This window comes from Labrus bergylta, chromosome 18 (assembly GCF_963930695.1).
Source record: "Labrus bergylta chromosome 18, fLabBer1.1, whole genome shotgun sequence".
NCBI lineage: Eukaryota > Metazoa > Chordata > Actinopteri > Labriformes > Labridae > Labrus > Labrus bergylta.
The window spans coordinates 11,196,682-11,214,610 of NC_089212.1; the positions used below are offsets into that span (position 1 = coordinate 11,196,682).

At 42.1% G+C, this 17,929-nt stretch overlaps 1 protein-coding gene across 5 annotated transcripts in view; it reads left to right on the top strand.

The window, feature by feature from the left end:
• Positions 1 to 17,929, top strand: part of arid1b (AT-rich interactive domain 1B) — a 174,424-nt gene that overhangs the window by 20,649 nt on the left and 135,846 nt on the right. For all 5 annotated transcript variants that reach the window (XM_065966073.1, XM_065966075.1, XM_065966074.1 and 2 more), the window contains exon 2: positions 5,919 to 6,122. In XM_065966073.1, coding sequence (XP_065822145.1) covers positions 5,919 to 6,122 — 204 coding nt within the window. The remainder of the gene's footprint in view (positions 1 to 5,918; positions 6,123 to 17,929) is intronic.

A 17,929-nucleotide genomic window follows, 5' to 3' on the forward strand; every position in this document is an offset into this window, starting at 1 on the left:
TCTATCACCCTGATGTGTGTGTGCATCTATTTGTGTGTGGTGTAAATATTGGTGTCAAAAGCAGAGGGCAGACCGATCACCAGCTCTGAGGACGACGCAGGAGAGAGAGAGAGAGAGAGAGAGCAATTATGTGCATTGCGCCAAACACAAAAGAATGCCGGTCAGCCACATAACAACAGCTTTCTTATCTGGCTTCTCGCTGTCTGCCTTTATTTCTCCACTCACAGCATCACTGCCAAGCATACACTGTGGATATACAGTATATGTGTCTCCATTTGCCCTTTATCACTCCCTGCACCTCTCTCTCTTCTAGGATATTTTCATGCTTCTGTCTGCTGGCCAGCCTTCATGCCTAGCTGCCTGTGCCATCCAGGCATATTGGGAGGAGGAAAAGGCAATTTGGCTCTCCTGCTCCCCGCGGACCACCGCTACTCTTCACACTGTCATTCGTTATGAGACTTTTTACTAACAAGGCGTGCGTGCTGAGATGCGGGATGAGATTGTGTTTCAAGACATAATTCACTGAATTTGGTCCTCTTAGCGGTGCAGCCGTCACATGAGAATTCCCCCACCACACACTTCCAGAATGACTCTTGTTGTTAGGAAGGTGTAAGTGGAGCTGGTAAGGCAAAGTGTTGCTTTTGTTGTTGGTGTTTAGCTAACTTGTTTGATTCCTGGCAGTAAGATGAAGAGATGAAACAGTGATCTATTCCTCATGGAGGCCGGGCAGGGAGGAGTTAACAGCGCGCTGCTCCTCTCCTCTCCGCTTGATGACATCAGTATTGTCTCTGCATCCATGAAATTAATTTTTCTAATCTTAGTCAGCAGGAGCGGGGGAATTTGCACACATTAATATGGAACTCGATCTGCACTCGCCCACTGCTGCAGTCTCTCTTCTCCTATTTCTCTCTCCCCCTCTCCTCTCCTCCTCTCCTATCAATTCTTTTTCCAGCCTTTCTATTTTTTGAATATATGAAACCGAAGGCCCAAAATGCACAGGGGTTTCAAGCCTGAAACACGGCGCTTTGTTCTTAAGGCCGAGGCATCGCCGGGCCCTGCAGTGTAAAAGGAATCGCAGAGTTCTGTGCTGCTTGGTATAAATACACAAGTTTAAAGATAAGGCTGATTGTCCCAGCAGACCTGCCAGCTCTGGCTGCAGCATGTTGATTCTCCAGAGATAGACACGGCACAGAGGATAAAGAGGATCCGTTGACAATAATTATCCCTATTTGTTTGTCCTCACAAATACACACAGGCTTAAGTGGTTTCATTGCACATGTATACCAGGCTGAATTGTGCAGTAGAAGCTCCAAGAAAAACAGAAGATATCAATACCAGAAAAGGCATCTTGGGACTCGTTTTCACACACAATCAGGTCTGATGCCTCGTTCTTCGGTCATATTCTGAACTATTTTCACATGGCAATAATGTAACAATGTGACTGCAAATAGATCTTCAACCTAATGGGAAACAAATATGAATGTTTTTTTTTCATCTCACAGAATAAACAAGATAAGTACATTGAGACTTAAGACACTAGTGTTGTCACCATACCAGTGTTTAAACTTTACAAGTACTTTATACTAGTAATATTTGAACAATATAGATACCTGATTACGGTACCACTGCAGCAAAACACGTCATAGACACCCAATAATGGGTTGTTCCTTGTTTTTAATGCAAACTCCTGCACACTGAATTGCATAAACACATGTATTTTGTACTTTAAACAGTGCTCTGATATGACTGAAGAGCTGCAGGTATTTTGTAAAGCTTTGGTAGTTTCCAACACTATCAATCAATAAAAGAAAGGTGATTGTATCATTTGCATTATGTGGTATGATGATATCAATGGGAATTACAATTGTTAAAAGTATTGAAACATTCTGACAACCTTAAAAGGCACCAGCTCTGGACTGTGACTTAAGAGACAAGAAAAATGTGCTGTTCTTGATCACTCAGATCCTCCAGGTGATATAAGGGATCATAAAGGTAGAGCTGCTCTTTGCAGGTTCAAACTGTCTGAGGTGGCTATCACATATAAAGCAGCTTGTACCCCATAAAGAACATATGAAGGAAATATTCATCTTATTTGACTTAAAAAAGTCTGATAAAAGACCAGCAGTTAAGTCTCTGTAACTGTTTCCTGTGTGTGTGTGGATTGTGAATAACTTACATGAAGGGCTGATGCAGACAGGTGAGGATTTGGACATCTAGTGTGAAGGACAGGGGCAGCTATAGCCGCAGGGATGCAGTGTATATGTGTGTGTTTGTGTGTCTCACGTTCAAACATGTTCATTCACCACGGGTGATAAATCAGAAGATTTTTAAAAATAATTCCCCGCTTCCAAAATGAAATTGGAATAATAACCATTTACCAATATTGTTTTATGTTTGTTTGATCCCAGTGTGTGTCTCATAATCCACGTATCCGAGCCTTTTGTGTCGAGCATTTTGTCTCTTTCTGATTAACAACTTAGCACATTAAAGCGCGGAGTAAAATCATTTTTGCAACATAAAAATGTTGAGCTCAGAAAAGCAATTTAGCAGGTTTCACCCCACAGTAATTTCACCCATGTTCTGTTTTAATGGCTTTGTTTTGAAAAAAAAAAAAGAAGAAGGCTCACGAGAGTCAGAACGCTGGAGAGGAGTTCATAAATTGAATTTTAAATTTAGCAGTTGAATTACTATTGTCTCCCATGCCTCCTTCCCCTCCTCCATTGAATGGCATGCCCAGATGAACAAAAGTGAAAAACACATTTGAAGAAAATAAAAAACCATTTCTGCGTATTCCCTCTACTTTTTTTATCTGCTGTCCCTCCTGGCACTAACACGATTCACTTCGTGTCATATTCATAATTTTTTTCCTAAGTACAGCCATTTCTCTGAGGGGAGGGGAAAAAAAATGTTTCAATTTGTCAAGAAGTGTTGTCGGGTTTTTTTTTTTTTGTGCCTGCTGGTGTGAGGGGAATGGTGGGCATATCTCGAGTGAAAGGCTGCAGTGGGCTGAAATCTCATTTAGTGGAACTTGTCATGAGAGCAGATATGAGGCTCCGTTTGGGCAGGCGGAGAAAACTCGTTTTTTTTTTCCACCCTCTGTGGACAGGTGTGGATAATGCAATGTGTGGAAGATGGACGGATGTATCACAGAGCTCTGTATAAATTCATTGAGGCTGTTTTATTTAAGAATTTTTCCCAGAAGTGAGTGAGTGGGAGAAAGTTCAACAGTGAGTGCAGGATTTTGCTAACACACATTCCTATGCATGTGTATCAAATTGAGCATTATCTTCTTTCCTCCCAATACTCTGGACTTGTTTTTTGTGTCCAGTGCCCTCCTAAGTGCACCGCTTTACTTTTTCTTTTTTCAAGCCTGTGTGTTTGTGTGTTTGTGTGTGCGTGTGTGTGTGTGTGTGTACTTGACAGCCTTGTGAGAGGATTTACTTGTGTTGCACTCAGCATTTTTGGCAAACGGAGGACCTCTTGAGATGGATTGGTGAACTGGATGGGATGGTGCCGGGGAGGGTGTGTGTGTGTGTGTGTCCCATATCATGGGTGGCACAGTGCCCTGGATTTCATGAAACTGGAGAGCATCCCCTTTTCATTTTTAATATTGCTGTAAATGTGTGTGTGTGTGTATGTGTGTGTGCAAACATTTAACATGGTCACATGCTGCCCTACTCCCTGGAAAAAGCATTATTGCTACATTAGAAACATATGGAGCCAATTTGGACAAAACTGTCCTAAACAAATCTCCCTTTGATATTTATTTGCTTTAACTCTGTGTATTGCTCAGTTCAAACACACTTACTGGTATAATGAACACATCTATTTGAGTTGCCTTCTGAATGATGTTATTAGATCACTTTCATTCTTGTGCAGTCATGCTCTTCGTGGTCTTACTGAGCAGAGACAAATTACACGACGAGTCAAGGTCTCCCTCAAAGATCCAATCTGCAACAAGTCTTGCTTCTTCGACTCAAAGTTCATCCATCTTGATTTTAAAAAAAAATGCGAACGATTTTTGTATCAAAACCTGTTTTAAACGGGTTAAACTCCACGATTACTCATAACTGTAATTATTCCCTAATGTGCTTTCTTCTAATGTTGGCAATCATTTAGTCGGATGAGATGTCACTTTTGTCCTGTGGTTAAATAATTCATTTCAGATCCCTGCTGCTGGTACACTTTAGCCTCTGCATAGTATGAAATGAATCACTTATTAGTAGTGTTATACATAAAGGAGGCTAAAGGAAAGTGTACAGCACATTAGCTGGACTACAAACTTCCATTAACACTCTTACACAAACACACATCTAGCAGAAACGCTTCCCCCCCCCCTCCTTTTGGATTAGACTCTTGAAATCCTGGTGATGCAGACCTTTGCAGGATAAACCTCCCTCCTCATGTACACCCACATACACCTCCATGCTGTGAAATGACTTTTAGACACCCGACAGTACTCATTCCTCCCTCTCAGGCGTTCTTTCTCCACCTCTCTCTCTCAACCCAAAGACTTTTTCCCCTCTCTCTCTCTCGCTCTCACTGTCTTTCTCCTCTGCACTCCGTGAAGTAGTCTGAACTACTCCACGCACATGCCTCAGTAGACAAAACCACTTTAAAGCCAGAGCGCCGTAACCGCCCGCACGTAACCTACTGAATAAAGTGCTCCCATCCCCTGACATGTCTGCTCGATATTAGCCCAGCAATATGAGGCAATGGCAATTTCTCCTCTACACTAGACAAGGTGATATTGAGTTGGGAAAGAAAGAGGGAACTGAGGAGGGAGCTGGTGGTGGAGGAGGAGAGGGAACAGAGGGGGGTGGGGGTAGTTGGGAGATGAGAGAGGAGGAGTGAAAGTGTGTGTGTAAGAACAGTAGGAACAAAATGTCATAAATCACACATGATCCTTCACGGCAGAGAGAAAAAGGAGAGAGCATGAGAGGAGAAAAGGAAGATAGAAGACATCCACATTATCTGCCCGGCAGACAGACAAACACGCCTCTCCGGGTGACGGATTAGCATTAGCCCGACGCACTGTACTGGAATTTTCCAATGGCTCACCGAGACCCCAAACAACCTCTAAAAAAAAAAAAAGTCTCTGAAATACTTACAATGGAATGAATTGCCCTTGACACCTTTTTCTTCCCTTTCCCTTTGATTTTGTTTTGTGTTTCTGTAAGACGCGAGCTCCCAACGTTTGGCTTCTGAAAATGCTTTACTTTGACTGCTCGAATGCCCTGAATTCCCTCCCGAGATTCAAACATTCAAACTTGAAATGCCTTCTCCACATTTGTGATGCAAAATTTGAACCAGCGCAAGCCTCCCAACCCTTACAGTACCTATTCTCTGAGAGCATCACAGTTCAAATGTAATGTAACAATCAGCTTTTTTGCCAGTTTTCTTCAAGCTACAACATTTAAAGTGAAAGGGTGATTTTTGGCCCTGCTGCGCTGTGGTTGTGGGAACAAGACCAAACAGTTTTTATTGCTATTGCCTCTCATCACTTTGAACAACACTTACAACACTTTAAAAGCCCTACCCGACAATTAAGTAGAGATACAAGTTATGGTAATTAAATCATTTTATTTTGGCCCTATGCCTAAAAAGTTTACTCTTGATGGAAGAGCAATAAACATCTTTGATTACTTAATTCCATTTGTACTTCATTTATGACCTGTAGACCTTAATTTAAGGCTTCCACTCATTGTACAATTATTGAATAAATCCATGGTTGCTGTGGTTTGGAGTGTGTGCACTAAGTGAACTTCTGTCAGGGGTTCCAACTTGGCAGATGGTAGACGAATTCATTTAAACGCCTCTCAGCCGCTTACCATGCACCATCTTGAATAAATGTGAAATGTAAGCCAAGAAAGAAAAATTGATGACGTCTTATTCATTCCCTCTCCTTCCCTCTACAGGTGGCCTCTATGGACTTCATGGCTATGAAGCGCTCACAGCTGTACAACATGGCCAACAACCCCTACTCCACGCCACAGCAGCCAGGAGGCGGGCCTTACCCTCCCAGCCAGACATACACGTCCCCTGCTGCACACAGATATCCAATGAGCATGCAGGGGCGGGGCCAAATGGGCATGGGCGGGATGCAGTATCCTCAACAGCAGGTATGTCAAAAACTCTGAACCCTGCATCTTTATTCTTGAGCGTCTCAGTGTGACTCACGAGTGAGTCAGCCCCCTCTGCAGTGCCAATCCAGATGTTGTAGCTGGTGTTATAAGCGATTTCGCTGCGGGACATTTGCTCCTTGTTGTGAACATTCTCAAGCGATTTTCCCCCTGAAGGCTTGGCATGTTCAATTCAAGACACAGCCTAAAATACCAGGCAGCACATCTCACACCCTAGCATGTGGTGGTGTCAATCCTGTTCATCACTCAGCTCCCCTTAAACTCCCACTGGAGCAAGATGGGTTTGATGCTGAGTGTGTGCGTGTGTGTGTGTGCGGACGGGGGATATACACATATATATATGTGTCTAAGCTTGAGCGCTTGTTTTCATGATTCTGTATTTATTTATTTTTGCTTTTCTAAGCATGTCTCTTTGATTGTCTGTGTTCGCATGTGCGTGTGTGTGTGTGTGTGTGTGTGTGTGTGTGTGTGTGTGTGTGTGTGTGTGTGTGTGTGTGTGTGTGTGTGTGTGTGTGTGTGTGTTATGGAATGCTCTCTGCCTAGTAAACATAGACACAGCAGAGCCGACCCACGTCACACTCTCTCTTTGCAACACAATAGGCCTGTGTTGGAGACAATAGTGCTTTTGTCTGCTTTATTTTGTCTTAAGTAAATCCCATTTGGAGTGTGTGCGCTCATGAGTGTGCGTGTCTGTATGTGAATGTGTGTGTGTGTGTGTTTCAAAGGGAGAGATGGAGAGAGTGTGTGTCTGTAATAATTTGTCTGTACTACTACGCATGTGTTTGCATGGATGATATTTGTGTCCCACATTTCTGGCAGATAGTGTGTGTTTCTGTGTGTTGCTGTGTGTGTTTATGACATTCTCGCTCCATCAGTGTAGATTGTAATGCAGCAGCAGCACAGAGCAACACAGCGAGAGAGAGAGACGGGGGGCGGGGGGGGGGGAGTGTCCCCTGCTGTCACTGCCTGCTATATTTAGTAATCCTGGTCTGTCGGTCTGGACTTGGACGCCTCTTACAGGGGCAAGCGAGCTTCCACACATAGCAAGAACAGAGAGAGAGAGAGAGAGAGAGAGAGAGAGAGAGAGAGCGAGAGATGGAGAGAAGGGAAACACAGATGGGCTGAAAGACATGCTTCCTAGATTGTCTAAAAATAATGTATAAATGTGTGGACATGCAGAAGAAGAGAAAAACGGTATATAATGCATTTATATGCAATGTTCACAATTTTCACACTTTTAGGAAAAATGCATTTTGTTTTACTTTAATTAAAGATCATGTGGAAATAGAGCTCCTATGAAAATATACTTATACTGAGAGTTGCGCATTACTGATTTTACATCGATAATCAGTGTAGTCGCTGTGGGGAACAGAAGTCCTTATTGTTCAGTATATGTGTGCTTTTTTTCAGTTAAGAGGAGGCTATGTAAGATTATGGTGATAATAATAATGATTTGGATCAAATTGATCTTTATATTTTGGTCCTATAACACTTATACAAACATGAATCAAAGTCAATAACAGACAACACCTGTGACTATACATGTGTAAGCAGAAGTCAGAGGAATAGTCAGAGGAATAGAAGTCAGAGTCAGAGAAATAGTTCATTAGTAGCAGCAATCGTAACTTTGATTATGTTATGCTACATCACTAGTTTGACTGCATCAAATCTGGTCTCGTCTTCCTGGTCTCACTTTGCACTGCACTCCTGAGAGGGAAACTTCATCATTTACTTAATTTTCCATGTTAAAAAGACTGAAACTTGTCCGATGCTTTTTGATGATGTCATCACCCTCTCAACATGAGCATCATTTTGCCAACTCAGGGGTTTTAAAGAACAAAATACACCCAACTGGGGGGAGAGCATGAGGTGAAAGCAGGCCAGCACAGAGAGTATTGCAAACACATAATGACGCACAGTTGCTAACTCACTCAAAAATACATCCCTGTTACTGGTTTGTGATGAAATCCTCGGGCGTATTACATAGCCAGAGAGAAGCGCTATGGAACGTAATTAGTTCAAATAGAATTAGTTGTTCACTCTGGCTATAGCCATGGGAAATGTGCTTCTAAAGTTTCTAATTATCTAGTTCTGGCTTTAAAAGCAGCACCACTGCATTGCCTATCTGCAGCTGGTGAAATCTAGCTCACAGTAATGAGTTTGGAGAAGGAGGTTTAATTCCACCCTCTCAGATGAGCGTAATGAACCTCACCTACAGAAAGCAGTCAGGGGTCTGAGCAGGGAGGAGCGAGGAGGGCTAAAAATGTACGCCCCAGATGTGTATTACAAAATATGCTGCACACCAAGACTTGAAGTGAGTATTAATTGCACATCTAAGATGCATCATTTGCAGATAAGATGGATATGATTGCATTCGTGTCTGGAGGAGGAGAAATGAGCCGCACGTCCTTTTTTTTTTTTATCTTTAACCTCAGATGATGCAAAACTGTCCAAAGATCAGCTGCTAAAAGAAACATTCTCACCATTTCAACTGTGGTTAGATCAGCGAGGGGTATTGTGGGTGATGTAAGACACGGCACACACATCCCCCATGATGCATCAAGCTGCAGGGCTCAGACCTCAGCTTGTCACAGCCAAGCATGCTGGGATGTTGCCAGGCAACGTGACGTCAACAAAGATATGGGCGTACGTCTATCTCTGTGATTTCCCCAGAAGTGACTATTAGCCCGTGTGCATATAGTACACGAGCGTGAATGTGTGTGTGTGTGTGTGTGTGTGTGTGTGTGTGTGTGTGTGTGTGTGTGTGTGTGTGTGTGTGTGTGTGTGTGTGTGTGTGTGTGTAGTTGGTTTTAGTCCTCTTTGACTACATCTAATTTTTGCCATTAAATCCTGCTAAAATGAATTCACAGTCAGGTTGAATAATCACTTCAAAGCTACACATACAACTCACCCTGACTTGATATTGGATGTGAGTCAATCACATTGTTCCTTCTATAATACGCACAACATGCTGTTAAAATAAATTGTTAAATTGTATGGCTGCACCACTTATGTCCATAATGAATGCACCTGGTGAGACTATCACCATATACATATGTTCTATTTTTTGCATAGAAGAGCGATTTGTAAGTATCCCTCGGTTATGGTTATTACAAACCATTTGATATGTTTTGTTGCCTTTGCTTTGATTCTGAAATGTATGACTCTGAGGCTAACCTGAGACAATGGTACTATCGGTAATAACTTACAGGGCACGACTACAAACGAAAAGGGTTAAAATGCAGACCAGGAAAGCAAAGCTGAACCTTTGTAACATCTGTCTGTTCATCCTTTATTGTCATCTTTATATTGAAAAATGATCAAGATCAATATATTTAAACTGAATGGTCCTGTAATCCTACAAAATTCACTGACCTTTCCGTCAGGAGTTGTCATTGGAACTACTGCTGAAGGTTTATTCAGAGCTAGAAATATGTGGCATGTGAATCCTGTCAACTCAGCAGCACATTGTAATTTAGATGTGTTGGTGACATTTCCATACTGTACCGACACATTCACTATAACTATACCGTGGTTTGTCATAACTACAGTAAGATTTCTGTACATGTGAAGCAGTGTGTAACCCAGAGGCTAAATGTGACCCTTCAGTCCAAGTTGAGTCATTGTTTTTGGGAGACCTTGTTTACCTGTTCAGCAACCTTTGTTTTACATATGAAGCCCTGTCTGTTCAACACTCTTACACAGCCTACCTACAGTATGCACATGTTGACATGATCTTACAAGCACTCTCACACACTCTGAAACATTCTTAACAGTGATTTCACTACCAATTAGGCACTCTGCTCATGGCCTCTTTTCAGTAATCCACTGTTGATCTCACTGTTGATGTCTCAGGAAAAAACCCAACAACCTTTCTTACCAGCCTGCAGCGAAAAAGTCTAGAACTTGCATTAGAGGTAGTTAGCGTCGTGCATCGTCTGCATGCATGTGTGTGAGAGACAGTGTTATCGTGTCACAAAGGGTGAGAGACACAGGATGCATGTTTAAGAGATAATGTGTGTGTGGAGTGATGGGAGCCAAAAAAACAAACATTTCTGCAGATGGGGGGGAAAAAAAAGGAAGGCAGGAAGAAGAGGAAGAGGAGGAAGTAGAGAAAGGAGGCCGGTTTGTCTTGGGGATGAAGGGCCACACGAGAAAATGTCTGTTTGGGAAGTGGAATGATGTTGAAAGTAAAAGAAAATAATAAAGAAAGGGAAAGTAACAGTGCAATTCTTAGCGTAATTTCCTGTGATTTCAAAGTTGGCAGACGGAGAGGAAAAGGAATTTGAAGCAAACATTAGCGTTTGATGTGAAATGAGGGGAGGGGTGATGGAGGGGGAAAAAAAAAAAGCTTAAGGAAAAAAAGATATCCTGGGAAACGAAAGAAGAAAAAGTGTGTGTGCGTGTGCATGTATGTGTGTGTGTCGAGGGGAGTAAGTGTGTCAACGAGTCAGGCAGAAACCATTACTAGTGTTGGCTGTTTGTTCCTTACACATTGGGCCAACCCTAATGGAAGCCAAGCATTTAAAGTCAAGTAGAAACGTGGCCGACATGCCGCCTGTTCAATCCAAACAAACCACATAACCCCACTGTACTTCACAACTCTGAATACCTTTTGATGAACTCTCTTTATATGATGTTTTTCAACACCCTTTTTATTCAGTTATGAACAGCAGGCGAAGAACAAAAGGACAGGGAGCAGTAAAATAATACATCTGTATTCTTTAAAAATTGTGTATTCCTTTCAACTGGGCAACAGCTGTGTAGATTCCCAAATAATAAGCACACATTTCAAGACAGCTCCTTGCTCCTTTGTTGTTGTTTTCTTTTGCACCATGTGTTTTATTTAAGCAGCAGAGAAACATGTTTCACCATGGTTTTCAAAACAGCTGAAACCATTACTCTGGAACCAGCATCAAGCAAATGTGAACAATGCATTTTATGGCTTTTTGAAAATAGTTGTCGACACTCAATGAAACTTCTGTGAATTAAATTGTTGTCATGTCATTTATATGTCTTTTCTTACAAAGGATCATAGGCGGAAATCACGGGGGGGACAGGGGGGTCCGGACCCCCCAATCCTAGAAAAATAGATAATTGTCCCCCCGCCCAGTATTCATGTCATCATAAACATGTAATTTTGAGTGATATAATAATATGCCTTGAAAACAGTTGTGCTAAATAAAGACACAAGACAATTAGTTTTTTTACGTTTTTAAAAATCAGGCCCCAACTTTCTCCAAATATACCCCGAGGAAAGTGAGCTTTGTTCTTGAACCGTTTGGACTACACGCACAAATAAGGTGTCTTTAGTAAGCTAACACTCTGCAGATTCAGATACGTGTTAAAATTCTGAACATTCTCAAAAACATTAAAACATGCGAACTGTTGTTGAAATAAGATCGGCCATCGCCACAGACCGCAGTCTGTTTGGAGTTAAACACATTCATGTATCTGCAGGGATTACAGTTCATCGTCGCTACAAAAGACTTCTGTCAGTTTCACAATCGTAACGATATTTAGTCCTCCTTGGTGTCCCCCCTCAGGAATTAATCTTTAAAAAAAATCCTGTTAGTTGTCCCCCCCCAATAGTGAAGTGAGATATCCGCCCTTGCAAAGGATAGTTATTGAAAAGGAGTTTTTTCAGAAGACATTTTAATATGTTACAGTAGGTAACCCACAAGTGTTAATAATCAAATGAATCATGGCTCAGTTCCATTTAGCTGATTCAGTGTGAGGGTGCTGGTAGTGTGGGGATGATTAGGACACTTGAATAGAGCAGAGCCTTTGTTCATGTGAATAGTTACAGCAGCACTTTTCTACTACAACATGTCAAAATGTCTACATTCAGTGTTGCTTACAAAATGACACAGTGCAAAGTGTTAGTGCTGAGTGTTTTTGGTCAGTTTTGGTAGTGATTATCAGATTTGTGTTGGGATTGCTAAGTATATGCTAACCGAAATGATTTAGTACGCTTCGTCTGTGGGATGTTTTAAGGTGACTGCTTTTTTTTTTTGTGTGTTTTCCTTTGACAAACCGTATTGTTGTGATTCTTCTACAACTGATCTTAAAATGAATGTTTAAAGTCCAAATCTAATCAAGGGTGTCACCCTAACACCAACAACTCCTATCACTACAAATGAGTTGTTAGAATGGGCTCCCTTACAGGCGACAGTCCTCTTTGCTCTGGTTGCAGGTTCGACTCCCGGTCCAGGTGCTATGTTGTGCATATCGTCCTCCACTCTCTTTCCACATGTTTACTGTCAATCTTCAGCTGTCCTATCAAATAAAGGGAAAAAGCCCCAAAAACCAAAGTAAATCTAGCCTCTACTTTTGATTCTTCTCTGTCTGAAAACATACAAAAAAGCTGATAATCAGAGTTCAATTTGTACATAAATATTTACAGAGGTACTTCACAGGGCCAGAACAAAGTGAATGGGCCTTTAAGTTTCTGTTAAAAGAAAAAGCTGTAAAAGTCCTTGTCGGTCCAAACATCATCTTGTGGGCTATCGACTTTAGGGAGTTAGATGGGTAATTTATGACATCGATTGAGCCTGGGCAGGGGGGTTCCTTAGCAGTGGGGAAAGCGAGGGCCACTTGGAAGCACTTAGGGGCCCCGGGTGCTGGGGTTGTCTCTGGGGTTAATGCAGTGAGCGCTGCTGCCTCTGACGGATGGCTGGGAAGCCCCAATAAATCAGCCCCTCTGCCAGGAAAGATGGAGGGAGAGGAGGGGTAGGGGTGCAAAGGGGACCACTTCAGACTCGTCACGCCCCTCCCTTTTTTTGAAAGCCTTTTGAAACATCGCAGGCTGTTCAAAGTACTCATCTGAACCATGCAGATACAAACACACACACAGCACACACTTTCTTCTTTCCATCTTTTCAAAAACTCCGGACCTGCACTCCATGCCAGCCCACGGGACCCTCACCTCACAATTATGGGGAGACATTAGGGTGGGGAAGGGGAGGGGTTAAAATATTAGAGAGAAAAAGGATTGAAAGAAAGGAGTACAACGATATGGAAAGGCTGATTAATTAAGGGTTCCTCTCTAGCTACAAAATAGATGAAGTTTCAGGATCAATTAATTAGCAAGCTAGCCTACGCACGTCAATGGCTCTAATAGCCTGCTCTCATTTGTAACTTTTATTACCCCGCTGCTGTGGAGTGGCTCTCAGCCAATCAGACACCACGTGGAGATGATGGTACGTGTCCATTAACTGGAAAAGGGGGTAGAAAACCCCTCCCTTTTTCACAGAGTAGTTGAAGAGATGCTATCAATTACATCAATATAAAGTTTGTATGTGCTAGATCTAACATGAAATACAGCACAACACAGAGCGGGCATACTGTAATTCTTAGTCCTCTCATGATAAGGAGGGTACTATACATGTGATATGTAAAAATGAATTGTATCATTATGATAAGACCCAATGGATTATGCACTTCATGTAAGCTATTAGTTAAATTACAAACCCAGCTGTCAGCTCATCCTTGTTGTTGCATTAGGTGTATGAGCCGTAAACTCAATCATTCCTGCTCAGGCAGGCGATGTTGGAATGTGAAATCATTTAGTGTAGTGCCGGCAAGTGTTGTTAAACGTCACAAACGTAGTGTTTTTTTTTTTTTTAAAGATCCAGGCTCGGCGCTCTGTGTCTGCAGCGCTCTATATGTGCCTATTGATAAGATAAAAGAGCGGAGAGATGAAAGCGGCGCGAAATGGAGGGAGCGAGTACGAGAGGGAGGAAAGAAGGGAGATGCTTTACGTCTTTACAGAGTTACTAGGGGATTAGTCGCTGCTCTAATTGGCTCACCGAGAATTCGTCTCGTTTTTTTTTCTTCCAGATTAGAGATAGGTTTTTAACGCAGGTCAAGTCTGCGCCCGCGTCTCGTTTTCTGAGCTTCATTTGAAGGAAGAGGCGAGAAGAGACGTGACACACCATCAACATTTGAAAACAGATCTGAGAAGGCCTAGATTGGTATGATCAAGGCTTTACCTAGACACACACTTTTGGTGTTAGATTGGTACGAGGACAGAAGAACAAGACGGAGCCCTGTTACACAGTATATACAGACTCACTTCAAAGTGTGACTGAATTACTATAATGACTTTAAAATCAATTTTTAGATGACTTCCACTCTTAGTTCTTCAACACCAGTTAAGATAAGTACAGATTATTAATTGAATTGTTTGGGCCTCTATGCCTTTATTGGATGGGATAGCTGAAGAGAGACAGGAATTGTTGGGAGGAGAGAGTAAGGGATGTCATGCAGGAAAAGGGCTGAGGTCGGATTTGAACCCACAGCTGCTGCGACAACGACAATAGACTCTGTATGGGGTGCGCGACATAACAGCTAGGCTATCGGCGCCACTCTGCATACTGATTACACCTATCAAAGTCAATCAATCAATCATTATTTGTATAGCGCCAATTCATAAGTGTTATCTCGAGACGCATTACAAAAGAGCATATGGGATAATATGCAGGCAAGATTTCTCCTTTGTTTTCCTCGCGTTCCTGTTGTCCGTGCTTCCTTGCCGCTGAGGTGGAGGTCAGAGCAGGCCGTGAATGAACGAGGACGGTGGTGGTTGTGGGGACAATACAGTCAGACGGTGGTGGCTGAGCGTCAGGGACGTCGGGTGGTAGTAGTAAAATAATGCAGACACATTGAAAATTGGATACTTTTTATTACATAAATATTAACAAACTTTTTAAATTCCATTACAAAAAGAGCTAACTAACAGATTAGCATTAAACAAACAAACTGAGGCACCTGGTGGAGTTGCATTACCATGTGTTTTTTACATAAGAGAGGCGACAAAGGTGTCAAAGGTCTTTTTTTGGCAGATCTTTTGACCGCTTGCTCCTGTTTTCGTCTGGCCTTGTGATAAACACATATTTGTTTAAATGCTATTACAACTCAGTTTAATACACACTGATGTGTTTGTGTTAATCAGGCTAAACAAATGGGTTGGAGAAATTGAGAGAAAAGGCTTTCAGTACAACACAATAAAACTTCTTAACCATGTAGCTGAATAGACCACAGATAACAGTTTGAGTTATATTTAACACTACAGCACGGTGTTGACACAAGGAAGAAGGCAAAGTAAGGATAAGTGATAGCGTCTGAGGTTGTGATCCTTCCAAAGGTGTTACTGACAACACAGGCCTACCTGCAGGTAACCCTTTTACCCCATCATCTTCAATTCACCAACAACAAATTCATGTTCAACACAGCGAACAGCATCCACACTGACCTGAGAGAACTCCACGATCCATTGTGTCACTGTCATTTAACACTGCAGCCCCTCAGAGCGTCAGCATCCAACACTACTTCACAGCAGGGGATGTAAAATACGAGTATAATCTCCGGAGCTGATGTCGACGGCTAATGGTGAACAAGCGTGTTTCAACTAGAAGCCCCCCCACCCTCGTTCTCTCTCCCTCCCTTCTCCCTGTTCAGATGTAATTGACATGACTCCTACACAAGTTCAAGCCTGTCATCACAGCAAGCGGTGAAAAACGAGCCGAGGCCCTTGTGCGCTGAAATGATTGATCTAAGAGACATTTTTAGGGCTATTTGGTGCTGAATTGTGATGTTTACATGTATTGCAAGTCTTCTTTTCTTTTTCTCCCTCTTCCAATTTAATGAGGATTATTTTCTGTCTGTCAAGACTGGATTAAGTTTGAGTTGCATCCAGTGTTGGGCAGCCTTTTTCCCCCTTTTAATTTCCAGAATAAACATTGAGAAACTCTGAGGTTCAGGTGATCGACAATGCATTCACTCGTTTTCTTCTCACACTTTATCTGGGGAAGCTTCCAGACCTTCTTCGGCAGCTGCATTTTCATCCTCCCTTCTTTCTCTTATTCAGATCCATTTTTGCAATCCTTGAATCACATTTGCTTTTTTTTCCACTCTCCCTCTTTCCCAATTTCCCCTCTCTTCTTCTGTCTTTCTTGGCCCCAGATTGGGGTCAGGAGTTTAGTAGGGGAAAACATTTGAAGCTGGTGGCACAGAGCCCAGAGGCACTCACACACACGCGCACATTCATACACACGTGCACATACACAAATGAAAATAAAAAGTAAAAAAAGTAAATGGCTGTTCACACACACATTACGGAGAGCATTAACCTGCCCTGCTCTGCCTCTCCAAATGTCTCCATTACGCGCCGGCTTGGAACAACACAGGCAGCGCTAGTTGCAGCCAGCCATCAATTGATGTGAGCAGGAAAACAGAGAATAAGAGAGAGCGGGGGAAATAAAGGAAGACAGACAGGGGGCAGAGAGCAACATTTGGTAGTGTTTCAGAAAAGGATCTGAGATGAAAATATAGAAAAACACGCCTGCTTGTCTGTCAGTGGAAAGCTACTCTATCTGCTCGCTTTCGGTTGCCGTCAGTGTAATGTTGATGTTATCAGCAGGTCGATAAGTCACAATCCTTGAATAGACAGGCTTGTGTTTTTTTAAATTTGGGAATAAGAAAACCTGTCGTATATGAAGCGAAAAAAAAAAAATCATCTGCAGCCTAGTTTCTCTTTGTTTCCTGAATGTGCCTGTGTCTATATTGTCATATTTAGTCTCAGCTTGATGTGCAGTGTCTCAGCTCATCGTCTGGAGTCCCGTATATCACTCGCTCTTTCTCTCACCCCTCCAAGGGCAGCTCATTCCTTGAGATGTCAAGGGCCTCCCGATGTACAAGGAGGGGGAGGAGCAAGAGAAGGAGACATCAAAGAGAGGTATAGAGCGCCAGAGAGCGAGCGCCATCACCTTGGGGGGAGAGATACGAGGGCGATGACGAGCACGCCGATGCATCCCCTCTTTCTTCCCTTATGTTTAATCATGAGCCTGTTGATGCTGATCCTTCCCTCAGACGCCTCACATTTCATTACGGGGACTCACCTTCGCCTGCAATTCACAACCCAGAGACGGTGTTCCCAGCTCATTCTCTATCCTCGAGATGAGTGCTCGTGGTGCTGGTGATGAGCGACTGATCTTATCACCACACAGAGCTGAAGAAGCTGCTTGATTTGTTTTGGTCCTGAGTGCAATGATAACCTCTTGTTGACTGCACCAGCTCAGCTCAGAGAAAAAGGAACTTCTTTTTTAGATGTCAACTTTGCATGTTACACAAGTGACAAGAGTGGATAAATATTTATTTAGCCAGTGACAGACTGGACCATCACAGTCCCTGTTTTGTTGGCGTTAATGCAATTGTGATGCAGAGTTTTTTTAAGCAATGATCCAGTGGTTCAACCATATGAGATACACAATACAATTAAACATAGTTTAATAGTAGTTTAATTTAGTAGTTCTATGATTCTCTGGCAAGATATGTATCTTATTTTTACATAAAAGGGAAAATAATTAGTTAAATGCCCTCACCACGGCAGCAGTAAAGAGTGTTTCAGAGATGCAATGATTTGATCAGGAATTCTTATTAGGCATCCAAAACTCACAGTATGAAACAAAAGCATCTTTTTTATTCTACCCACAGATCAAAATATCTGATCTAAAACAAGACAGACCACTCATTCATTAATGTCAAGAAAAAAAAGCACACCTAATACAAAGTTATGACAGAAAGAAAACAGTCCTATGAGTTTGTCAGTCATTTCAATAATTATTCTTTTTAAATAGTTTATAGAACATGTAATTACAAAACACCTCATTTAAAAAAGAACTGCGTTTCATAATTGCATTCACTGCCATTGTTCCCTATAAGTCGATGTTTTTACACTTTATCTGTAGATATCTCTCCTCTCAATGATATTACAGCATATATAG